Raw genomic sequence first — 27,047 nt, forward strand, 5'->3', positions numbered from 1 at the left:
AACATGGTTGACCTACAAGTAAAGTTGCAGGTGCAAACAGTAGTGCATGTTAAAAGCAGGAAAAGGATGACCAAACCTATTATGGGTGGCATAGGCATGTTTCTCGGTAGGTTGTGGCTTAGAGCTAAAGCCATTTGCAAAAACTTTGGGGCATATTTACAAGCTCCTATCGCTACAGGAACATCACCTTTTATGACGTTCCTGTGGTGATAAACCCTTTGCCTTTTTCACAAGGCAGCGTCAAGCCACTTAATGTGGCTTAACGCTGCCTTGTAAATAAGGCCCCTTTCATGCTACACTTAGCGTGAAATCGGTGGGCAATGGGTGTTGAGATGGGTGTTCTGCCGCAACACCCATTAATTTTTACGTTGCCCACTAGTTACAAGGGGGGGTGAAAATAGGAGACAGTGACAAAATTAAGGCCAGGAAAAACCTGGTTTTACCTTGGCGAAACGAGGGGAAATGTATAATTTCTCCTTGTTTTTGCTGTTTCAATGTGTGTTGCATAGTGCAGCACACATAGAAACAGCAGATTGCCATGAATTATTGTTGATGTGCAAGAAGGTGTCCCTTCCTGCACATAAACAATCATTTAAAAAATGATGATTTGCAACTACTATGTGTGCTGCACAATGCACACACAGGTAGTACAAATTGCAATTCTGGATTGTCTATGTGCAGGAAGGGACACCAAATATTACTTCAGAAATTGTTTCGCTTTCTGGGACAGAGATGCATTCTGTCATCGGAAATTATGTCTACAGGTATGTTTAGGATAGCACAATCCAATCCTCTATGAGGAGGGAGAGACACAGAGCTAGAACAGAGCTAGGCTTCTGAAAGACAATAACATTCATAGTAAGCCAAGTAATGGACAGAGTCTGGGTGATTGCATATTGAGACTGGCCTTCAGATAGTTCTTGTACCACGTGTGTCCAAAAACATTGTTTCCTAGAAACAGTTACCACTTTAGAACTGTGATGGCAAAGATAGGACCATGCCAATTCCCCAAGAATTAACATAGGAGTTGTGTTGTTCCAGCCAGGGTATCCTAATCACTATTGCAGAGTTCAGAGACAAGATTAGATCAAAAGCATCCATCTCCTTATCACAACTCTAAGTGTGAAACTGTGATAGAGATCATGAGACCTGAAGTTAAAGGAGATCTGTTGATAGTTTGGACATGATCCGGAGATGATCCTGTGAACAAAAGAGTATCTGGACACAATTCAAGTTGAGGTACATAACAAAGGCACTAGAATCTCACAGGGCAGTAACAGAAGCAGACTGGACAGGAGGGACTTGGGGATCCATTTAACACTTTTTTTGTGTTCGAGTTGATCCTTCGAGAGAAACTAAAAACTTTAGTGAGAGTGAAATTTACCGCTCCTTTATGCCTCACAAAAGAAGGAATCTAGCAGTTTCCTGTGGCCTGGAGGGCTGAACAGTAAACTTCTGAAGCTGATGCTTAGGACTCTCCCAGTAGAGACACAAATTTCCGTTAAGTCTCTGTTACCTTTCAGCATTGAACAAAGGACTTCTAGCGGATCCAAACTAGACTGGCTCATCAGGCAGCTTGGAAGAAGGAACAACTGGCTGTGCAATTGGCTCAGTTTACATAAAGATTCGGAAAGAAGAAGTAGAAGTGAATCTCGTTTTTCCATTACCCTCGAAGTTCAATCAGGAGAGCCTGGTCTAGAAGTTCAAAAAACTTCCAGCTCACCCTGTAACTCTTCCAGTAACCCACCACAGAATAAAGTAATCTAAGTGACTTCCTTCCCAGGTGGTCTCAGCAGAAGACTAGTGAACCTGAGTGCAATAGGCAAAAGCTTTAGGATCTGGTATCTTAAATATCTTCTTGAACTTTGCCAAAATAAATCTGTCTAATTATTGAGGCAAGGGTCTTCAGCAACAACTAGAGTAGTTGCTCAAGTCAGAGCTGTACTGTGCAAGGAACCAATCAGAAGTCCCACATTGGATCAGTCAGAGGAACATTGTCCATGTTGAAAGGCAAAACCACTGGGCCATCCAAAAACTCTTTCAATCACATTCGATCTTCAGAATCCTTTGATCTTGAGGGGCTGATGGCATGGATACCTTGATGAAGGACAGCATTCTCTGTCCTCAACTAGTCCAATTCCAGAGTTTGTTGCTGAAGGACAGAGGCCAGGCCAATACCAGGATCCATGCCAAAAACAGTCATTGGTTTTTGGCGGAGCAATCTCTTCAGGGCTGGGCACTTACTCATAATACAGATCAGGGTTGTCCGCTGTCATAGGTAAGATCAACTGCTTCCGGAGGCCATATTGTCTCCAAACAGTGAAATATGTAGTCAGCAGTTGCCCTTAAGAAGCTTCCATCTTGGCATGAGGAAAATGGCAAATAAGTAAAACAATATACCCTTACTGATAAAGTCTTCACAAGTTTGGAGAAAACCAGGAGCCAGGCATCTAGGTAGGAAGTCCCAAGAGCAAAGAGTTAGGTTCAACATTTACAGGGAGTGAAGAACAAGCAAAGGGAAATGGCTATTTTTGTGACACACCTTCCAACCAGACTCAGGCCTTTAAATAGTAAAAGAACAGAAAAAGGAAATGACATCAAACACCACATGACAAAAAACATAATGGATTGGGAAAGTCAGGAAGAAAAAAAGGAGGGACGGCCATGATGGAAAGGGAAAAGAGAAAATTACGAAAACTTGAACTGGATAGTTGCAGGAGTAACCTCAAAACTCAGCTACAAATCCTCAGGCAGGTGATTGTCATTTTGGAGTTGAAGAGAGAAGGAGTAGCAGCGGGGAACCCAGAGGCAGAAGCAAAAACACTCAGGTGAGAGACTCTTCCAGCCCACAGCTGTGGTTCTGGGGTTCCCAGGTGGCAGATAACCAGCAGACTTAACGATTACTTCAATTAAACCATACAGGTTGATGCCACATTAATTGTATGATTCAATCAGTAATGTAATCAATTATGTCATTTGAGAAGTCATCAGTGATGTCATAAATATCATCATTTATCATACCACAAGTGATAAGCAGTGCATGGTGCGGGTGCAAATGATAGTTAGCTCAGTAAACTGCAACTAGTTTTTTGTGTTATTTCAACACCTATGTATAACACGTCACTGTAACCTTTGTTTTTTTCAGTGAATTCCTGGGATCTTTTGTTCATATTCAGCCAACTCTACTGCTGAGCACAGCAGGGAAATTGGACACATGCATTTTGGAATTAAGGTCTCCAGCCTCACTATATTCTATACTAGTTGAGTATAAATGCATAATGTGGTTTCCGGTGCCTATTTTCGCATCAACACATTCTTATTACCTATCTGTCTTTAGAATAGTCAAATAGTTGCTGAAGTAGACTTCTACCTACATTTAAATCCATTTCAGGAATTTATCAAGAATTCTAGGAGTACTCTTGAGAATCCACAACTGTGACAAATTCTCAGGAGCACCCATGTGTGTCCCCAATTGCACACACAGAAATGTAAATCTTTGCATGTGGAATTTGAAGCCCCAGATCTTTTTGACTTGCTTTCCTTTAGTCGTACTGCTCTGCTTATATCACCAACATTTTAAGTGGTGTCTCCTTCCCAGGGCTATTTGAAAAACATATTTATGCCTTATCATATGTAAAGCTATGACCATTTCCAAAAAAGAGAACTATCTGCTAATTGTTTGTAAATACTCACAAACGTATTACCAGCTTTTTCAGGTGGACCCACTGTGTAGCATCTACACATGACTCTGTGAGCTATTTTGGTCATGTGGAAATTCTCCTGCATTGGAAAAACCCTACTTACATGCCCACAACGCCATGATTCCTGATTCCTTGAATGGGATTTTACACTTATGAAAGCTTATATTCACTACATCAACCCGAGTACTATACCATAGGGTAGTAGTGCCACATCTATACAGAGATAGACATACCTTGTGATGAAGTGGTTAGATTGTTGATGTGGACATGAAACTATTATAATGCAATATAACACATGCAACATACTAGTGACATGCTGTAAGTTTCACATTGGTAGGACAAATCAAGTCTTGTTTCTTTTGTTATAGTTAGCAAATAGTATAACTTATATAATGACTTCTATAACTGATGCTGAACAATTTATTGCATGTTTACAATGCTCAATGTAATACAATAATATATTTTATACTTGTGATAACATGGTGCACATTAATAATTAGTTATTTAATTATATTTATGCAATACCTACCCACAGGTTCACAATTAGGTAAACATTACAGTTTTTATCCCTTCAGGAGTATGATTACATTTTGGTAACATTTGTTTTTCTGATAATACAGTTCATTATCAATGATGTTCTTTTATTTCTCGACAACTACTGGTGGGATATGCATTTAAATCCATAAAAATCCTTCAAAGTCACAACTGCTGGAATTGTTAGTTATAGTAAATTTCCAAGAAGTATCAGGTTCTCTGTATGTACGTGTCTTCAACGAAGGCATGTAATGCAACATAGAGATGGCACAATTAGAGCACATGAAAGGCCAACATAAAATGGTGCATCAACCATATACAAAACCATAAGCTTAAACCTTAGCTTTCAGGCTAATAGATAGGAATAATCATAAGATCATAAAATCATAAATTCCGCATAATGTTTAGATCAACTTATCACAATCCTCAGGTGGCAACATCAAATGAATAAATTGATTAAAGTGAAAAAAACAGTACTTACTCAGGAGCGTAATGGCAAACATACAGGACAAACTCAGGACATTGCTGAATTGCGCATCCAATACGGGCCGATTTACTCCAGACGACCTTTACATTTAAAGATTAATAATTATTATTGAACCAATTACATACCTCAAATACAGTTTCTGATATCTTTTACAAACGTTTTTAAAATAGAAATATGCATTAGTTTTACTCCCACTTTGGTTATCAGCTGAAGCATTTTAACAAATTTATGCAAAATAAATTCAGGCTGGTATTCCTACGATCCCTCTTCCAAGGGATATACAAACCTCAGTTAATTTTCCTTCCTATCACTATATCGAGTTCTTTGTACATATCCCAAAACGTAGTTAAATTTCCATTGTGTTACGGCTTGTTTTTTGAAGAGTTATCTCCACTTCAAGTTAATCTCTCATTTGTCAGATCATAGCACTATGTATTCTTTGGATTCATGATAGGTGGCAATATCTTGTGGTTGTCGTATGCTTTAAATTCTTCACATGCTATCTAATTCAACTATTATTTGGTAGATGGTTTGTGTGAATACAGTCTTAGTGTTCTTACTGTCATTATGCTTTGCTGAATCATCCTACCACTATGCTGCTGAGGTAGGTGATATAAAAGATATAATTGATGCTGAGTCCAGGGTCAGTTCCTCCTAAAGGGCGGAAGAGCGTCGCCCCATCTGCTGCAAGCACAGCAGGCAAACACAAAGAAACAAAATAGAATGGCAATACCATTTTACTTTTCCGCCAGTTCGCACTGTGTACATCACAAGTATGAGGGCAGGGGATGGGGCTGATTCCTGTGACAGCTTCCCCTACCAGTGGGCATGTTGGATTGGCAGGCTATATTGCAACGGACAGTCCGATATGTGAAACAGCCGGGAGATTGCTGGCACAGGCCCTTAGCCTCAAAATGAGCACTGGGTTAGCCTACTCCATCCAATCCTGGAGCTGCACCCATGCTGAAAACAACATGAAAGCAGGTCCAGGATTGGTTGGATTTGCATTCCACAAGGCAAGAAGGAAGGACTTCCCTTTCCTGCTCGTCATCACCAGAATCCCGAAGGGAGATGAGAGACACACCGAAAGAGGCGCAGCATATATGGTGAGTTTTTTGGCATCGCACCCCACCATATTTTCATGTTTCCAACCTCCACTGACTGAGTCAGTAAAACCACAAATGTACTTGGGTCAACAGAGGAGCACTCAGAACCAATAAAGTATCTCACTTGTTTGGCTTAGCTGCAAAATACCAGAGGGCATTGAAAACACAGTTCTTATTTTTTTATTTATATAGCACAACTAATACCCTAAGGCATCTAGGCGCTTGTCACTCAACATCCTGCCAGCCATGAGGTAAAAAAGTGCTGAAATATTACAAAATGTAAAATATAACCAAAGTAATCCCTTAAAAAACCAAGTCTTCAGACCCTTCCTGAAAGAGATCAGGTCAGGTGAGTTTTTAAGTGTGTATGGCAATTGATTCTACAATCTGGCAGTGATATTTAAAAAACCTTTGCCACCCAGTTAGAAAGTCATCCTTTGGGGACCTCCACCAACATATGTGAAGAGGACCGCAGCATTCTGGTTGGTGTGTACCAACGAAAGTGGTCAATCAGATATGCAGGGCCCTGGTTGTGCAATGCCCTAAAGGCAATGCAAAGTGCTGTAAAATTGATCCGTTTTTCCACTGAAAGCCCGTGTAGGGTATTGAGGGCCACCTTTGCAGAAGATAATTTTGGTAATCTAAAGAGCACATAGACGGCCGCATTCTGTATAACCTGCAGTTTGACAAGGAGTGCTTTGTTAATTCTAATCAGAAGGCCATTGCAGTAGTCCAGCCTCAATAGGACTAGTGCCGAGACCACTGTTTTCTACAGGTCCAGTGGTATGAAAGGGAAAAGTTTCCTCAGGACCTTCAGAGAATAGCAGGTAGTTGAGGTAATCACATTCACATGGTGGGAAAAGGACAGGGTGGTGTCAAAGATGACTCCCAAGATCTTTGGCCTTGGACACTGGAATGGGGAGAGGGCCTAGCTCCATGGGCCATCAGTCCGAGGACCAGAGGGAAACGTCTCTACCAAAAAGAAGAACCTCCGTGTTAGTCGAGTTCAACTTAAGACAGTTCTCTGACATCCATCTACTCACCTGTCTCATACAGGCATGAACGTTATGGACTGTGATTCGGGAGTCATCTGAGATGGACATAGTAATCTGGGTGTCATCAGCGTATGACACCATAGCAAATCCATAGGATTTAAGAAGCCTGGCCAAGGGGACCACATAGAGATTAAAAAGAGTCGGACTTAAGGACGAGCCCCGTGGAACCCCACACAGAAGATTGAAACTCTGGGAGCTAAGGCCGTTTATCTCCACAAATTGTTCCCTGTCCGAGAGGAAGGAATTAAACAGGGATAGGGTGGCACCAGCAATGCCTATTACTTGGAGGCGATGTAATATGAGGCTATGGTCCACCGTATCTTCTTCCTTAAATACTAATTTTCACATAACAGCCGGTCTCTCTTTTCGCAGTTACCCTATATTTTCATTTAATTTTTTTACAGACCATTTTGGATGTATGTCGCAACAGCGAAAGCCTTAACACTGAAGGCTTTTCCAACAAAAGCAAAAAAACAAGGATGGCATTCCCACGTCAGTTTCTAAATCGAAAATCAATATCAGGCTGTCACATAAGGAAGCATTTCAAATACAGCAACAATGCAAACATCTACTTCGATTACCATTACAACGGCAAATGTAATAAACAGCAAGAAATTTCAAAAGGCATATATAATAAAAAATACATTTCACTTACCAGTTTACATGCGGGGAGTTTGGTGATAAGCCAATCAACATAACCACATTCGGGAAATGCATACATTTGTTAACCCCTTCCACGCTCATGACGGAACCACGCCGTCATGAGTCACGGGTGGCGTGTGCTCATGACGGCGTGGTTCCGTTATGCTGCGGCCGCTCCGCCCACGCGGCACTAATTCCCCGCCTGTGCGGGTGAAGTACTGAGTGGGCGGAGTCGTGACGGAACCACGCCGTCATGAGCACAGCTCGCCAGTGACTCATGACGGCGTGGTTCCGTCACGAGAATGGCGGCGCCGCGCTCGCCCCGAACCTACCCAGCGCCGCGGCGGAATTCGCGCCGCAGCGAAGGGGTTAAACAGCACTATTGTGATTTATCAGCACAACGCGCAGTATGTCAATAGACCTGTAGTCTTACCTTACTGTTCACTAATATTCTCCATCGTTTTCCAAAGCAAAATAGCTATGTTGGTCATTGTGATACCATCCTCCTCAGTACACAGCTGACTGCTGCTGAGGCGCTAAAGGACATGTGGATGCGTCACATTATCTTCTTGCATCAAGTCATTTTCAACCAAACTATGGGGCATATTATCAAGGACGGCGTTAAAAATTATGGACGCTTTAGCAGCAGTTTTTTGCCGCTGAAGCAGCGATAATGGGCTTGATAATATGCCCTGGAGAATTCCAATAGAAGTCCATGTTCTGGTGTGAACATGGGCTTCTATTGGAATTCTCCAGAGCATATTATCAATCGATTTTATGCCCTTTTGAACCTAGTAAAGGTTATACACTTTAGTCTCTTTCACTTATATTATAAATATGGATCAGCACATTTTAATAATTATTTTCTGAAGTGTAAAGGTGCCTAATAGATTGGGGTGATTCCAAGTTTTTGACAAGACTGCATGATATGTGTGAGCATGCTTTTCCTACATTTGATAAAGTTGCATGTGGACATGATGCATGAGTTATGGGTTAGACCAGGAGGATAAATCAGAGGAATAGTACCAGAACTTCTCATATTTTTAAAGTATAATATAAGGCTGAGATCAGCAGCCAGAGAGCTCTCATTAAATATGCAATATATGGATGTAGTGTGCGCTCTGACTAGATTTTTCATGGTTTAAATGACTTTGTGCCTGCATCACGTATTTTATATTAAGGTTGCGGGTGAAACGGCTTCCCATGACTCAGTGGGGCACCCAAATCCAGTAATGATTTTGTGGAGGTCCATAGTGGTCAAAAGGTTAATAACTGCTGGCTTAGCGGATCTGTGTGAAGCATCTGGGTGCTGAAGAAAAGGGTGTATTACTGCATTAGAGGCATATGCAAGTCCTGGATGCTAATAGGAGTGACTTATTATGGTCTGACTGCTTGTGCAACTGTCACAAGCTATCACAATGAGGTGATGTGTCTGTGCTAGGTGCAGTCGTTTTAAAAGCGTTTACCAGGTAAACAATGTGAGTGGGCACCTTCACAGGATGAGGACTTGTTTCAAACTTTATAACAAGCATTGCCAAACCCAATAGGTTTTGTGTTGGCTGCCAGCCTTTTGGCTTTGTTATTGCTTGTTTTGCTTTTGTAAAAAAATTTTTATGAGCAACTGCCAGGACACCATCAATATAAAAACAAAAAGGAGCTAAAAGCAAAAATAATTTTGCCCATCCAAAGCAAACGTTTTCCATAGTCGTCACTTGCTCTCAAGAGAATTTCTTTTGGTTTGGATATGCTCCTTGGGAAAGAACCAAATACCTCAACTCATTGCGACATTAGCCAGTGGCAAATGTGGGTGACCCTTGGCTTCATGCTGTATGCCATAGTGGGCAGAAGAAAATTGTGAATGACAGAGCAGACCAGTGTATATAGAGGACTGCCTTACAATCCTGGTTAAAAAAAAAAAAAAATATATATATATATATATACATATATATATAAAAAAAAATATATATATATACATATATATATATAGCACGGCAAGCGGATCGTCATTGTCGGCGGAGCGTGCCAACTTCACAATACTGCCCTTTTTCCCAAATAGACGATCACCACGAGATAGTTATCACCACCAGATCTTTAATTACCAGCAACGCGTTTCACCTGTCACAGCAGGCTTGCTCACACTCTGAGGTGTGGGACAGAATTACACATATTCTGTAGAGTACGCAACATAGAAATCGGACTTTGCTTGAAAAGTACTACCTTGGTAGTTTCTACGGCAGCCATATTGGAACAGTAAACAGCCCTTAAAATTGCACTCTGTGAATACTAGGTGAACATTTGAAATATATGCGCAAATAGTATATTAGAAATTATCGACATAATGCCCCACAATCTATTGATACAATGTGCAATTTCAATTTCAATCAACTTATTTTTCAGTGTAAAATAGTTTTCTCATATACATATGCATGCTCTCGACATAGTGCCGGTCTGTTTTAGGATAATCCTACCTTGGTGGTTTGTATGTCGGCCATATTGGAACAGTATTCAGTTCAGTGAATTGTACTCAATGAATACTAGTTAAACCGTAGAATATGCGCGCAAACATGTCATCAGTACAAGCGCTGAGACATACCCCTAAATATTTAGCCGAGGTAGTAATACCTAATGAGGGTGTATCTAATGTCGGTGTGAAATTTAAAATAGACTGTGTCTTATTCAGATTCAGTTTGTATCCTGAAAAAGATCCAAAACGCTGCGCTTCATGAGTTAATTCTGAGATAGTTTCTACTGGCCTAGTGGAAAAGACAGCAATATCATCCGCGTATGTGGTGACTTTCAAGGAGATACCATTAAAAACAACTGGTGGAATAGACATATTGTGAGAAAGATGTTTAATATAGGGCTCAATATATAAGGGAAATAATAAGGGAGAAAGCGGACAACCTTGCCGTGTACCACGAGCAATACTAAACACAGACGAAGTGAAACCGTTATACTTAATCATGGCTGTGGGGTTATAGTAAAGCTTCTTAATGACCGAGATAAACCTCTTCTGAAAAGGATCACTAATGACTTACGTAGATGGCAAAAGCTGCCGGTATCTATTATTGGGAGGTGCAATATAGTAAAGATGAACATATTGCCTAAATTTCTATATTTTTTTCGAGCTATTCCCCTCAGAATTCCAGCGTCTTTTTTTAAGCGTTTAGATACCATTATTGGAAGTTTTATCTGGAACAATCGAAGAGCAAGACGGGCACTAAGATACATTAAACTATCTTACAAGCAGGGAGGTTTTAAATTGCCTGACTTCAGATCCTATTTTTGGGCCGCCTTCATTAGCCGAATCCAGTCCTTAATAAAGGGACCTGAGGGAAGGGAATTTTGGGTAGCGTATCAGTTGGCACTTGGTCCAAATACTGGTTTTTTGTTACAGTCTATGTCAGATCCCAACTACTACAAAAGAGTCCGATTTAAGAGTCTTAAGACCATCCGACACATTCATTTTATTTGGCAAGACATTTGTAAAAAGTGCAATATTCCTGACTGGCACGAATTTATCTATCTTTGGGGTAATCCGAAGCTCCCTGATATCTTTTCGGATTCATTCACACACATATGGCAACAACAGGGAATTATAAAGTTGGGGCAGCTCTATGATGAACATGGATTTAAGTCTTATCAGTCACTACTTATGGAATATGGGCTCACGCATAATTCTTTTTTTAAATATTTGCAAATTAGGAACTTTTTTATGCAAGAAATAGGATTGCTGACGCTCCCCTTAACAACAGAAGTTCTACGTGTAATCTTTAAGAGAGATAGTCGTGGTCTTATAGGGAGAGCTTATGGTTGTTTTATGGACGAACTCGATGATGATATATTACAGATTACAGCTAAATTGAATATTGTGTTCGATTTAGAGGTGACTCCTGAGGAAGTCTCAGACTCACTTGTTAGAATAAGTTCCTCTGTCACTTCAATTAATTTAAAATTACAACATCATCGAACTCTGTTTATGCTGTACTACACTCCTAAACGGATTGCTAAATGGGCCATCTCAAGTAATTCTATTAAATGTTACTGCCCCAAATGTAACGAATTCGCTGTAGATCTACGGCATATGTTTGAGACATGCCCCAAGTTAGCTGAATTTTGGTGTAGAATTGCCCAGGAACTGAGTAAACTAACTGGTAAAACAACGTGTTTGTCAGAGAAGGAAATCTTACTTGGGCTACTATCGGACAGTGGTAATGTGCCAAATTCTTTTATGTCAATCTTTATGGTATGTGCTTGTTTGACTATTGCTAGGGTATGGATAGAAAAATCCAGCCCTACTATTACTGAATTCTGGTTGCTACTGAGGGGAGTTTACGAAATGGAATTAGCTTTGGCAAATGTAAAGGGACTGAGATCATTGGTTAAATTTAGACGGCTTTGGTGTTGTCTTCAGTGGGACTAAAAATATTCTGGTATCTACTGTTGAAATTCTATATGATATGATTTGATACGATATTTATACAAGTGTTCAGTCCATTCACCCATCTGTATATCTTTATTCGTTTATTCGTAATTGTATATAATGCTACAGAAGAATGTCTTTCTGAATTGTGTTCTTTTTTCTTTTGTGAATGACAAAATGATATGCACCCTGGTCTTTTTTTCTTGTGTTTTGTAACTGTGACCAATAAAAAAAAAAAAAAAAAGAATATGCGCGCAAACAATATAGTGAAAATTATCAGCTTAATGCCTCAGAATCTATTGATACAATGCACAATTCCAATAGTTGTTTTGGTAATAAATTCAAAATGCTATACTCATTCGTTCTCGACATAGTGCCTGTATGTTCCATTTAGAATAGCCCTTCATAGGTCTGTCTACGCCACAAAGTCTGAAATTCTCCATTTCTAAAAAATCCCACATGGTGTTTAAAGTCAAACCGAAAATATTGTGAATGATAAACCAATTATGTTAGTGATACCCCAATTCCCTAATTCACTTCTGTGTAAAAGAATATTTATACAGAAATACATAACGTAAATGTAATATTCTAAACAGAAAGTTTCTCTTATCTGTATTCTAAAACACGGGCCGTCTCCATCACTTAATCTGTGACGTGAAGAAAAGGTTAGGGGAGAGTCTCGAGTCCCTTCTGGAGTCGGCCCCTTTCTTTCCCCTGTGGTTAAAATATACAGAAAATAAACCAAACCATCAGTTAGTCTAATGGCTTGGATTAAAAATTACTATTTTTCAACAAAATCCACAATGCAAAGCTGTTCTAGCATTAGTCAATTCTTCACTTGTACTTATACATCATTATACACCTGTGTGCAACTATATTTTCTAGCTACCAATTAACAGAGTAGGTTCTTCATGGCAACAAACATCAGAATTACTGTTCGTGTAGATGTACACTTAATTCCTAGTCTTGGTTGTGCCCCCCCAGGGTATTTGGTTTGAAGGTTAATAATGTGCCAAGATTCTCGCTGTCTAAGTTGAAGTTCCCTGTTTCCACCCCTCCTGTTGTATTCAATTTATTCTATTGCATAATATGTTAGAAGTGAGCTGTTAGAAAGATGGTATTCGCTGAAATGCCTCACTACGGGATAGTGTGGGTCTTTGTTGTTTATAGCCCGCACGTGCTGCCCACATATCGTAGTTTGCATAGGCATTCCAACACATAGATAACATATTTGGATCCACATGTCAGAAATTGTGCTATGCTTTTCTCACCTACAGGAGTTTGATAGTTTTTCCGCATGGGACTGTTGCAACAAGCTCTACAATGCCCACACGGAAAGAATCCCTTGAGATTTAGACAGATATTGCCCTGTTTTTTTGTTATATCTCCTTTCATGAGAATGTCTTTCAGATTCTTTCCTTTTCTGTATGTTATTAGTGGGCGTCTGGGTAGAGTATTGGCTAGGGTGGGTTCACATGTCAAGATGTTCCAATTGTGATTAAGAATCTTGGAAATCTTACTTGATTCTGAATTATACGTTAGAATAACTCTGGGTTGATTTTCTTCTTCTACTGCAGTTTTTTCTTTTAATGTCTCTTCTCTGGGGATTTTACTCACCTTTTCTTTAGCCCTAACTTGGGATATCCTTTTTCCTGAAATCTGCATAGCATGGTCTCCTGTTCTTCCTGAAATCTCTCCTGGGTGCTGCATTTTCTCCTTGCCCTAAGCAGTTCTCCAAATGGTATACTCCATTTTAATGTCTCAGGATGACTGCTTTGGGCATGGAGAAGACTGTTCCATGCGGTTTCTTTCCTGTACAGTTTGGTGCAGATTTTATTATGTCTTACTTCCACCACCACATCCAGAAACTCTATGGCTGTTTTACTGATGTTATAAGTCAGTTTCAGATTATAGTTGTTTTCGTTTAGTCTATTAATTAATGTTTTAGCTGTTTCCTCACTACCGTTCCATATGATGAAGAGGTCATCAATGTATCTTAACCATTTTATGACCTCTCCATCATTTTTTTTAGTCAAGGTTATTTTCCTTCTTTTCAGGAAGTGATGGCAACATTGTACACCCAAATCATGATCAATTATAGAATACAGGAAATTTACGTCCATAGTTATTAGTAGAAAGTCTTCTTCCCATGTCACATTGTTTATTTTGCCCAGAAAATCTTTTGTATCCTTAGTATAGGATGGAAGAGTCATGATGTATTCTCTAAGGAAATGGTCTACATATTTTGAGACATGTTCCGAAACACACCCTATAGATGACACAATAGGTCTCCTGGTGGCTTTGTGGCGTTCTTATGTACTTTTGGCAAGAGATAAAAACTGGGAAGTTTGGGATAGTCTTTCTTTAGATAACAACATTCTTCCCATTGCAAAAGTCCTTGGTCATTCAATGCATTGAGCATACTCCACATTTTCATTATACTTTCGTTGTATTCTTCCATACTAGTCTCAGTATAGAACTTGGGATCTCTTAGCTGTTTATTGGCTTCTTCTATATACATATTTCGGTCCCACAAGACAATATTTCCGCCTTAATCCGCGGGGCGGATTACCAGATTCTCATCTTCTGCCAAAGATTTTACGGTTTCCCATTGTTTATTAGTGAAGTTTCAATATGTGTTGTATTCTTTTCTCTTATTTGAGTTTTGTCTGAATTTCATGAGATCTTTCATCACTGCCTCATGAAAGGCATCTGTATTTTCATACGTGAGGTTCAGATAGAAGATCGATTTGGGTTTGAATCCAGTTTGTGCTGGTCTGTCTGTAGTCATTTCTTGACTTTCTGTATCTTCTTCATTTTCTGGGTCGTCATATAGGTCTATTAAAGTTGTTAATGCATCATAGTCTCCTATGTTGATATGCGGAGTTTCTCCTCTTCCATTTTCTTCAGTTGTCAGATCCATTGTCTAGTCCGGTGGTCTTCCTTTTTTGATACTGTGCCATTTTTTTAGTTTTAGTTTCCGGACAAACTTGTATAGGTCTATCCTTGTTTCGGGGTAATTAATCTTGTTGGTGGGACAAAAGGAGAGTCCTAAGCACAGTGTTCTCTTTTCTTCCATAGTGAGTGGTCTATACGATAGATTCACAATAGTTTTTTTTACCATGTTGTCTTCCATTATTGGCGTTGTGTTTGACCAGGTGTTTTGGCTCCTATTGGTCTTTTTCCACATCCTTGTCCTCTTCCTGATCCTCTGTCTGATCCGCTGTCGTCTTCGCTAGTTCCTCCCGCGTTTCTTTCTCTTCCCCTTCTCGTTTTCGGTGGTTGCACTGTTCTCAGAATCTGCCTCCCTGTTCGCATGAGGCAATATACCTCTAAAAAATTAGTTTGTGGCATCGGTCCACTGTCCCCCTCTGTCATCTTCTTGCTTGTTTCTGGTGTTTCCCCTTCCGTATCACTGCTGTTTATCGATTCTGTGGGACTTGGTATTCCTGATATTTCATCTATTGTTTCTCCTTGCGTTAGTTTCTCATATAGGTGATCATATTTTTGACTATATTTTAAAATCCTGCCACTCTCGTAATCACAGCAGTCACGGTGAGCTCTCATTGTTTACAAGCTTTTATGTTGTCTTCATATCTTTTCATTCGATTTTTTAGGTCTGCCATGAATTTATTGAGGACTTCCCTTTCCTGCTCGTCATCACCAGAATCCCGAAGGGAGATGAGAGACACACCGAAAGAGGCGCAGCATATATGGTGAGTTTTTTGGCATCGCACCCCACCATATTTTCATGTTTCCAACCTCCACTGACTGAGTCAGTAAAACCACAAATGTACTTGGGTCAACAGAGGAGCACTCAGAACCAATAAAGTATCTCACTTGTTTGGCTTAGCTGCAAAATACCAGAGGGCATTGAAAACACAGTTCTTATTTTTTTATTTATATAGCACAACTAATACCCTAAGGCATCTAGGCGCTTGTCACTCAACATCCTGCCAGCCATGCCAGCCATGAGGTAAAAAAGTGCTGAAATATTACAAAATGTAAAATATAACCAAAGTAATCCCTTAAAAAACCAAGTCTTCAGACCCTTCCTGAAAGAGATCAGGTCAGGTGAGTTTTTAAGTGTGTATGGCAATTGATTCTACAATCTGGCAGTGATATTTAAAAAACCTTTGCCACCCAGTTAGAAAGTCATCCTTTGGGGACCTCCACCAACATATGTGAAGAGGACCGCAGCATTCTGGTTGGTGTGTACCAACGAAAGTGGTCAATCAGATATGCAGGGCCCTGGTTGTGCAATGCCCTAAAGGCAATGCAAAGTGCTGTAAAATTGATCCGTTTTTCCACTGAAAGCCCGTGTAGGGTATTGAGGGCCACCTTTGCAGAAGATAATTTTGGTAATCTAAAGAGCACATAGACGGCCGCATTCTGTATAACCTGCAGTTTGACAAGGAGTGCTTTGTTAATTCTAATCAGAAGGCCATTGCAGTAGTCCAGCCTCAATAGGACTAGTGCCGAGACCACTGTTTTCTACAGGTCCAGTGGTATGAAAGGGAAAAGTTTCCTCAGGACCTTCAGAGAATAGCAGGTAGTTGAGGTAATCACATTCACATGGTGGGAAAAGGACAGGGTGGTGTCAAAGATGACTCCCAAGATCTTTGGCCTTGGACACTGGAATGGGGAGAGGGCCTAGCTCCATGGGCCATCAGTCCGAGGACCAGAGGGAAACGTCTCTACCAAAAAGAAGAACCTCCGTGTTAGTCGAGTTCAACTTAAGACAGTTCTCTGACATCCATCTACTCACCTGTCTCATACAGGCATGAACGTTATGGACTGTGATTCGGGAGTCATCTGAGATGGACATAGTAATCTGGGTGTCATCAGCGTATGACACCATAGCAAATCCATAGGATTTAAGAAGCCTGGCCAAGGGGACCACATAGAGATTAAAAAGAGTCGGACTTAAGGACGAGCCCCGTGGAACCCCACACAGAAGATTGAAACTCTGGGAGCTAAGGCCGTTTATCTCCACAAATTGTTCCCTGTCCGAGAGGAAGGAATTAAACAGGGATAGGGTGGCACCAGCAATGCCTATTACTTGGAGGCGATGTAATATGAGGCTATGGTCCACCGTATCTTCTTCCTTAAATACTAATTTTCACATAACAGCCGGTCTCTCTTTTCGCAGTTACCCTATATTTTCATTTAATTTTTTTACAGACCATTTTGGATGTATGTCGCAACAGCGAAAGCCTTAACACTGAAGGCTTTTCCAACAAAAGCAAAAAAACAAGGATGGCATTCCCACGTCAGTTTCTAAATCGAAAATCAATATCAGGCTGTCACATAAGGAAGCATTTCAAATACAGCAACAATGCAAACATCTACTTCGATTACCATTACAACGGCAAATGTAATAAACAGCAAGAAATTTCAAAAGGCATATATAATAAAAAATACATTTCACTTACCAGTTTACATGCGGGGAGTTTGGTGATAAGCCAATCAACATAACCACATTCGGGAAATGCATACATTTGTTAACCCCTTCCACGCTCATGACGGAACCACGCCGTCATGAGTCACGGGTGGCGTGTGCTCATGACGGCGTGGTTCCGTTATGCTGCGGCCGCTCCGCCCACGCGGCACTAATTCCCCGCCTGTGCGGGTGAAGTACTGAGTGGGCGGAGTCGTGACGGAACCACGCCGTCATGAGCACAGCTCGCCAGTGACTCATGACGGCGTGGTTCCGTCACGAGAATGGCGGCGCCGCGCTCGCCCCGAACCTACCCAGCGCCGCGGCGGAATTCGCGCCGCAGCGAAGGGGTTAAACAGCACTATTGTGATTTATCAGCACAACGCGCAGTATGTCAATAGACCTGTAGTCTTACCTTACTGTTCACTAATATTCTCCATCGTTTTCCAAAGCAAAATAGCTATGTTGGTCATTGTGATACCATCCTCCTCAGTACACAGCTGACTGCTGCTGAGGCGCTAAAGGACATGTGGATGCGTCACATTATCTTCTTGCATCAAGTCATTTTCAACCAAACTATGGGGCATATTATCAAGGACGGCGTTAAAAATTATGGACGCTTTAGCAGCAGTTTTTTGCCGCTGAAGCAGCGATAATGGGCTTGATAATATGCCCTGGAGAATTCCAATAGAAGTCCATGTTCTGGTGTGAACATGGGCTTCTATTGGAATTCTCCAGAGCATATTATCAATCGATTTTATGCCCTTTTGAACCTAGTAAAGGTTATACACTTTAGTCTCTTTCACTTATATTATAAATATGGATCAGCACATTTTAATAATTATTTTCTGAAGTGTAAAGGTGCCTAATAGATTGGGGTGATTCCAAGTTTTTGACAAGACTGCATGATATGTGTGAGCATGCTTTTCCTACATTTGATAAAGTTGCATGTGGACATGATGCATGAGTTATGGGTTAGACCAGGAGGATAAATCAGAGGAATAGTACCAGAACTTCTCATATTTTTAAAGTATAATATAAGGCTGAGATCAGCAGCCAGAGAGCTCTCATTAAATATGCAATATATGGATGTAGTGTGCGCTCTGACTAGATTTTTCATGGTTTAAATGACTTTGTGCCTGCATCACGTATTTTATATTAAGGTTGCGGGTGAAACGGCTTCCCATGACTCAGTGGGGCACCCAAATCCAGTAATGATTTTGTGGAGGTCCATAGTGGTCAAAAGGTTAATAACTGCTGGCTTAGCGGATCTGTGTGAAGCATCTGGGTGCTGAAGAAAAGGGTGTATTACTGCATTAGAGGCATATGCAAGTCCTGGATGCTAATAGGAGTGACTTATTATGGTCTGACTGCTTGTGCAACTGTCACAAGCTATCACAATGAGGTGATGTGTCTGTGCTAGGTGCAGTCGTTTTAAAAGCGTTTACCAGGTAAACAATGTGAGTGGGCACCTTCACAGGATGAGGACTTGTTTCAAACTTTATAACAAGCATTGCCAAACCCAATAGGTTTTGTGTTGGCTGCCAGCCTTTTGGCTTTGTTATTGCTTGTTTTGCTTTTGTAAAAAATTTTTTATGAGCAACTGCCAGGACACCATCAATATAAAAACAAAAAGGAGCTAAAAGCAAAAATAATTTTGCCCATCCAAAGCAAACGTTTTCCATAGTCGTCACTTGCTCTCAAGAGAATTTCTTTTGGTTTGGATATGCTCCTTGGGAAAGAACCAAATACCTCAACTCATTGCGACATTAGCCAGTGGCAAATGTGGGTGACCCTTGGCTTCATGCTGTATGCCATAGTGGGCAGAAGAAAATTGTGAATGACAGAGCAGACCAGTGTATATAGAGGACTGCCTTACAATCCTGGTTAAAAAAAAAAAATATATATATATATATATACATATATATATAAAAAAAAATATATATATATACATATATATATATAGCACGGCAAGCGGATCGTCATTGTCGGCGGAGCGTGCCAACTTCACAATACTGCCCTTTTTCCCAAATAGACGATCACCACGAGATAGTTATCACCACCAGATCTTTAATTACCAGCAACGCGTTTCACCTGTCACAGCAGGCTTGCTCACACTCTGAGGTGTGGGACAGAATTACACATATTCTGTAGAGTACGCAACATAGAAATCGGACTTTGCTTGAAAAGTACTACCTTGGTAGTTTCTACGGCAGCCATATTGGAACAGTAAACAGCCCTTAAAATTGCACTCTGTGAATACTAGGTGAACATTTGAAATATATGCGCAAATAGTATATTAGAAATTATCGACATAATGCCCCACAATCTATTGATACAATGTGCAATTTCAATCAACTTATTTTTCAGTGTAAAATAGTTTTCTCATATACATATGCATGCTCTCGACATAGTGCCGGTCTGTTTTAGGATAATCCTACCTTGGTGGTTTGTATGTCGGCCATATTGGAACAGTATTCAGTTCAGTGAATTGTACTCAATGAATACTAGTTAAACCGTAGAATATGCGCGCAAACATGTCATCAGTACAAGCGCTGAGACATACCCCTAAATATTTAGCCGAGGTAGTAATACCTAATGAGGGTGTATCTAATGTCGGTGTGAAATTTAAAATAGACTGTGTCTTATTCAGATTCAGTTTGTATCCTGAAAAAGATCCAAAACGCTGCGCTTCATGAGTTAATTCTGAGATAGTTTCTACTGGCCTAGTGGAAAAGACAGCAATATCATCCGCGTATGTGGTGACTTTCAAGGAGATACCATTAAAAACAACTGGTGGAATAGACATATTGTGAGAAAGATGTTTAATATAGGGCTCAATATATAAGGGAAATAATAAGGGAGAAAGCGGACAACCTTGCCGTGTACCACGAGCAATACTAAACACAGACGAAGTGAAACCGTTATACTTAATCATGGCTGTGGGGTTATAGTAAAGCTTCTTAATGACCGAGATAAACCTCTTCTGAAAAGGATCACTAATGACTTACGTAGATGGCAAAAGCTGCCGGTATCTATTATTGGGAGGTGCAATATAGTAAAGATGAACATATTGCCTAAATTTCTATATTTTTTTCGAGCTATTCCCCTCAGAATTCCAGCGTCTTTTTTTAAGCGTTTAGATACCATTATTGGAAGTTTTATCTGGAACAATCGAAGAGCAAGACGGGCACTAAGATACATTAAACTATCTTACAAGCAGGGAGGTTTTAAATTGCCTGACTTCAGATCCTATTTTTGGGCCGCCTTCATTAGCCGAATCCAGTCCTTAATAAAGGGACCTGAGGGAAGGGAATTTTGGGTAGCGTATCAGTTGGCACTTGGTCCAAATACTGGTTTTTTGTTACAGTCTATGTCAGATCCCAACTACTACAAAAGAGTCCGATTTAAGAGTCTTAAGACCATCCGACACATTCATTTTATTTGGCAAGACATTTGTAAAAAGTGCAATATTCCTGACTGGCACGAATTTATCTATCTTTGGGGTAATCCGAAGCTCCCTGATATCTTTTCGGATTCATTCACACACATATGGCAACAACAGGGAATTATAAAGTTGGGGCAGCTCTATGATGAACATGGATTTAAGTCTTATCAGTCACTACTTATGGAATATGGGCTCACGCATAATTCTTTTTTTAAATATTTGCAAATTAGGAACTTTTTTATGCAAGAAATAGGATTGCTGACGCTCCCCTTAACAACAGAAGTTCTACGTGTAATCTTTAAGAGAGATAGTCGTGGTCTTATAGGGAGAGCTTATGGTTGTTTTATGGACGAACTCGATGATGATATATTACAGATTACAGCTAAATTGAATATTGTGTTCGATTTAGAGGTGACTCCTGAGGAAGTCTCAGACTCACTTGTTAGAATAAGTTCCTCTGTCACTTCAATTAATTTAAAATTACAACATCATCGAACTCTGTTTATGCTGTACTACACTCCTAAACGGATTGCTAAATGGGCCATCTCAAGTAATTCTATTAAATGTTACTGCCCCAAATGTAACGAATTCGCTGTAGATCTACGGCATATGTTTGAGACATGCCCCAAGTTAGCTGAATTTTGGTGTAGAATTGCCCAGGAACTGAGTAAACTAACTGGTAAAACAACGTGTTTGTCAGAGAAGGAAATCTTACTTGGGCTACTATCGGACAGTGGTAATGTGCCAAATTCTTTTATGTCAATCTTTATGGTATGTGCTTGTTTGACTATTGCTAGGGTATGGATAGAAAAATCCAGCCCTACTATTACTGAATTCTGGTTGCTACTGAGGGGAGTTTACGAAATGGAATTAGCTTTGGCAAATGTAAAGGGACTGAGATCATTGGTTAAATTTAGACGGCTTTGGTGTTGTCTTCAGTGGGACTAAAAATATTCTGGTATCTACTGTTGAAATTCTATATGATATGATTTGATACGATATTTATACAAGTGTTCAGTCCATTCACCCATCTGTATATCTTTATTCGTTTATTCGTAATTGTATATAATGCTACAGAAGAATGTCTTTCTGAATTGTGTTCTTTTTTGTTTTGTGAATGACAAAATGATATGCACCCTGGTCTTTTTTTCTTGTGTTTTGTAACTGTGACCAATAAAAAAAAAAAAAAAAAGAATATGCGCGCAAACAATATAGTGAAAATTATCAGCTTAATGCCTCAGAATCTATTGATACAATGCACAATTCCAATAGTTGTTTTGGTAATAAATTCAAAATGCTATACTCATTCGTTCTCGACATAGTGCCTGTATGTTCCATTTAGAATAGCCCTTCATAGGTCTGTCTACGCCACAAAGTCTGAAATTCTCCATTTCTAAAAAATCCCACATGGTGTTTAAAGTCAAACCGAAAATATTGTGAATGATAAACCAATTATGTTAGTGATACCCCAATTCCCTAATTCACTTCTGTGTAAAAGAATATTTATACAGAAATACATAACGTAAATGTAATATTCTAAACAGAAAGTTTCTCTTATCTGTATTCTAAAACACGGGCCGTCTCCATCACTTAATCTGTGACGTGAAGAAAAGGTTAGGGGAGAGTCTCGAGTCCCTTCTGGAGTCGGCCCCTTTCTTTCCCCTGTGGTTAAAATATACAGAAAATAAACCAAACCATCAGTTAGTCTAATGGCTTGGATTAAAAATTACTATTTTTCAACAAAATCCACAATGCAAAGCTGTTCTAGCATTAGTCAATTCTTCACTTGTACTTATACATCATTATACACCTGTGTGCAACTATATTTTCTAGCTACCAATTAACAGAGTAGGTTCTTCATGGCAACAAACATCAGAATTACTGTTCGTGTAGATGTACACTTAATTCCTAGTCTTGGTTGTGCCCCCCCAGGGTATTTGGTTTGAAGGTTAATAATGTGCCAAGATTCTCGCTGTCTAAGTTGAAGTTCCCTGTTTCCACCCCTCCTGTTGTATTCAATTTATTCTATTGCATAATATGTTAGAAGTGAGCTGTTAGAAAGATGGTATTCGCTGAAATGCCTCACTACGGGATAGTGTGGGTCTTTGTTGTTTATAGCCCGCACGTGCTGCCCACATATCGTAGTTTGCATAGGCATTCCAACACATAGATAACATATTTGGATCCACATGTCAGAAATTGTGCTATGCTTTTCTCACCTACAGGAGTTTGATAGTTTTTCCGCATGGGACTGTTGCAACAAGCTCTACAATGCCCACACGGAAAGAATCCCTTGAGATTTAGACAGATATTGCCCTGTTTTTTTGTTATATCTCCTTTCATGAGAATGTCTTTCAGATTCTTTCCTTTTCTGTATGTTATTAGTGGGCGTCTGGGTAGAGTATTGGCTAGGGTGGGTTCACATGTCAAGATGTTCCAATTGTGATTAAGAATCTTGGAAATCTTACTTGATTCTGAATTATACGTTAGAATAACTCTGGGTTGATTTTCTTCTTCTACTGCAGTTTTTTCTTTTAATGTCTCTTCTCTGGGGATTTTACTCACCTTTTCTTTAGCCCTAACTTGGGATATCCTTTTTCCTGAAATCTGCATAGCATGGTCTCCTGTTCTTCCTGAAATCTCTCCTGGGTGCTGCATTTTCTCCTTGCCCTAAGCAGTTCTCCAAATGGTATACTCCATTTTAATGTCTCAGGATGACTGCTTTGGGCATGGAGAAGACTGTTCCATGCGGTTTCTTTCCTGTACAGTTTGGTGCAGATTTTATTATGTCTTACTTCCACCACCACATCCAGAAACTCTATGGCTGTTTTACTGATGTTATAAGTCAGTTTCAGATTATAGTTGTTTTCGTTTAGTCTATTAATTAATGTTTTAGCTGTTTCCTCACTACCGTTCCATATGATGAAGAGGTCATCAATGTATCTTAACCATTTTATGACCTCTCCATCATTTTTTTTAGTCAAGGTTATTTTCCTTCTTTTCAGGAAGTGATGGCAACATTGTACACCCAAATCATGATCAATTATAGAATACAGGAAATTTACGTCCATAGTTATTAGTAGAAAGTCTTCTTCCCATGTCACATTGTTTATTTTGCCCAGAAAATCTTTTGTATCCTTAGTATAGGATGGAAGAGTCATGATGTATTCTCTAAGGAAATGGTCTACATATTTTGAGACATGTTCCGAAACACACCCTATAGATGACACAATAGGTCTCCTGGTGGCTTTGTGGCGTTCTTATGTACTTTTGGCAAGAGATAAAAACTGGGAAGTTTGGGATAGTCTTTCTTTAGATAACAACATTCTTCCCATTGCAAAAGTCCTTGGTCATTCAATGCATTGAGCATACTCCACATTTTCATTATACTTTCGTTGTATTCTTCCATACTAGTCTCAGTATAGAACTTGGGATCTCTTAGCTGTTTATTGGCTTCTTCTATATACATATTTCGGTCCCACAAGACAATATTTCCGCCTTAATCCGCGGGGCGGATTACCAGATTCTCATCTTCTGCCAAAGATTTTACGGTTTCCCATTGTTTATTAGTGAAGTTTCAATATGTGTTGTATTCTTTTCTCTTATTTGAGTTTTGTCTGAATTTCATGAGATCTTTCATCACTGCCTCATGAAAGGCATCTGTATTTTCATACGTGAGGTTCAGATAGAAGATCGATTTGGGTTTGAATCCAGTTTGTGCTGGTCTGTCTGTAGTCATTTCTTGACTTTCTGTATCTTCTTCATTTTCTGGGTCGTCATATAGGTCTATTAAAGTTGTTAATGCATCATAGTCTCCTATGTTGATATGCGGAGTTTCTCCTCTTCCATTTTCTTCAGTTGTCAGATCCATTGTCTAGTCCGGTGGTCTTCCTTTTTTGATACTGTGCCATTTTTTTAGTTTTAGTTTCCGGACAAACTTGTATAGGTCTATCCTTGTTTCGGGGTAATTAATCTTGTTGGTGGGACAAAAGGAGAGTCCTAAGCACAGTGTTCTCTTTTCTTCCATAGTGAGTGGTCTATACGATAGATTCACAATAGTTTTTTTTACCATGTTGTCTTCCATTATTGGCGTTGTGTTTGACCAGGTGTTTTGGCTCCTATAGGTCTTTTTCCACATCCTTGTCCTCTTCCTGATCCTCTGTCTGATCCGCTGTCGTCTTCGCTAGTTCCTCCCGCGTTTCTTTCTCTTCCCCTTCTCGTTTTCGGTGGTTGCACTGTTCTCAGAATCTGCCTCCCTGTTCGCATGAGGCAATATACCTCTAAAAAATTAGTTTGTGGCATCGGTCCACTGTCCCCCTCTGTCATCTTCTTGCTTGTTTCTGGTGTTTCCCCTTCCGTATCACTGCTGTTTATCGATTCTGTGGGACTTGGTATTCCTGATATTTCATCTATTGTTTCTCCTTGCGTTAGTTTCTCATATAGGTGATCATATTTTTGACTATATTTTAAAATCCTGCCACTCTCGTAATCACAGCAGTCACGGTGAGCTCTCATTGTTTACAAGCTTTTATGTTGTCTTCATATCTTTTCATTCGATTTTTTAGGTCTGCCATGAATTTATTGATTACTTCTTGTTCCTTGTGCTTCTTTAGCTCCACTTCAATACTTTTTAGTTTCGTTCATTATTCCTTCTCTATCCTCCCATGCATATTTTATGAGTAGCATCAGCATCCGTTTTGAGCTCTGGGCAGAATTCTCCGCCCATTCTTGTAACATTTTCGGATTGGGAGATTCATGAGAGGGTGTTGTATAAATTCTTAGGCCCCGGGGCACCATTTCTTTTTCAATGTAATCTTCTAATGATGTGGCTTCCCACCATTTGGAAGTTTTGGATCTTTTTAATTTTTCATATCTTTTTAATTTTTCTTGTAATTACGTGTCTTTAGAACTGGCTTCCTTATTCCTATTTTGGTTTTTATTCGGTGCTCTTGAGAAGAGACTCTAAGCAGCAGTCCTTCTTTCTGTATCTTCATCCATTGTTCTTCAATTTGGTTGTGGTGCATAAGGTGAAGAAGAGTGCTTGATGTTAGTGAATATAAAAAAGAATGAAAAAACGTTTGACTGAAATACCAGCGGTGGGTGATAACTATATCTCTAATTTTCTGTCAGTGAAGAAAATCCTGCTGCAGTTAGTACACTGTGCGTGCCCAGAGCATGAAAATTGGCACGATCTTGCATCAATTATATGAGAGAGTTATCGAGGGTGAGTTCAATGAAAGTTCGAATACACATAAAGGTTTCCAGATATGTATCCGATATTCGTGGCGTATATTTGTGGGTCTTTGTGCACGTAATTCCAATTATTATTAGTATTGTGCCTAATTGTTTCTTGTTAGATTATCTCCGCTCGCTCTATGTGTGGTTAGACTTTGCGGGATAATAGCATCTGTCGTCACTCAGGGATTCCCTCCCGCTCCCTCTGCTTCTTCCTCGCGTTGCGAGGGTGTAATGCACCCCCTTCGGAAGAGGCCCGTTCCCTGCAGTTGGAAACAGGATAGAGGGAATGATTACTTGTCCTCCGACTCGTCTCCATCCCTCCCCCCCTGATCGTCCTGCAGATCGGTCAGAGCACTCACCTCCGGGGCACACCCTTGTTGCCTTTCAATCCTTTCACTTTGGATTTTTCTGTACTTCCTTGTCTCGGTATCACTTGTCTCGAAGTTCTTCACTCTTCTAAGTTATGCGGTTTCGTGTAGAATAACTGCCGGCCATGGGAGACTCCATAAACTTCCAAATACTGTTTGCTCCTTCCGTCTCCCCCCGCCCACGGCAGGCGGATCTTCGTTGTCGGCGGAGCGTGCCACCAGTAGCTACTGGGAAGAATTAAAAAGAAAATAAAGATTCAAGAAATAAAGACCTGTGTGAATTATCTTATTTTGTGAACGGACTCCTTGGCTGTTGTGTGCGGACCAAAATATTGTCTATATTAATCTGTGTGAATGTCTGTATCAGTCTGTCAGTTGGTGTGTAAGTGGCTGCATGGGTTGATGAGTAGCTACATGAGTGTGTATATGGGTTAATGATTGGTTGTTTGAGTACCTTTATGGGTGCCTGAGTGTCTGTGTGGGTGGGTGGGGATGGGTGGCTCTTTGCATGGATGTGTGAGTGTGTGATTCACTGGGTGAATGGCTTCACGAGTGCGTCTGCGAGCGGCTGTATAGGTGAGTGATTGTGCATACGGCTGTGTTGA

The 27,047-nt window shown here is 40.0% G+C and overlaps 1 protein-coding gene across 1 annotated transcript in view; it reads right to left on the reverse strand.

The window, feature by feature from the left end:
- The window catches only part of LOC146822012 (cysteine-rich secretory protein 2-like), a 390,191-nt gene that overhangs the window by 60,084 nt on the left and 303,060 nt on the right, over window positions 1-27,047 (reverse strand). The window contains exon 5 of the mRNA XM_085609952.1: window positions 4,717-4,802. Within this exon, the coding sequence (XP_085466078.1) occupies window positions 4,717-4,802 (86 nt within the window). The remainder of the gene's footprint in view (window positions 1-4,716; window positions 4,803-27,047) is intronic.

The sequence above is a fragment of the Triturus cristatus genome, chromosome 6 (assembly GCF_964204655.1).
Source record: "Triturus cristatus chromosome 6, aTriCri1.1, whole genome shotgun sequence".
In the NCBI taxonomy this organism is placed as follows: domain Eukaryota; kingdom Metazoa; phylum Chordata; class Amphibia; order Caudata; family Salamandridae; genus Triturus; species Triturus cristatus.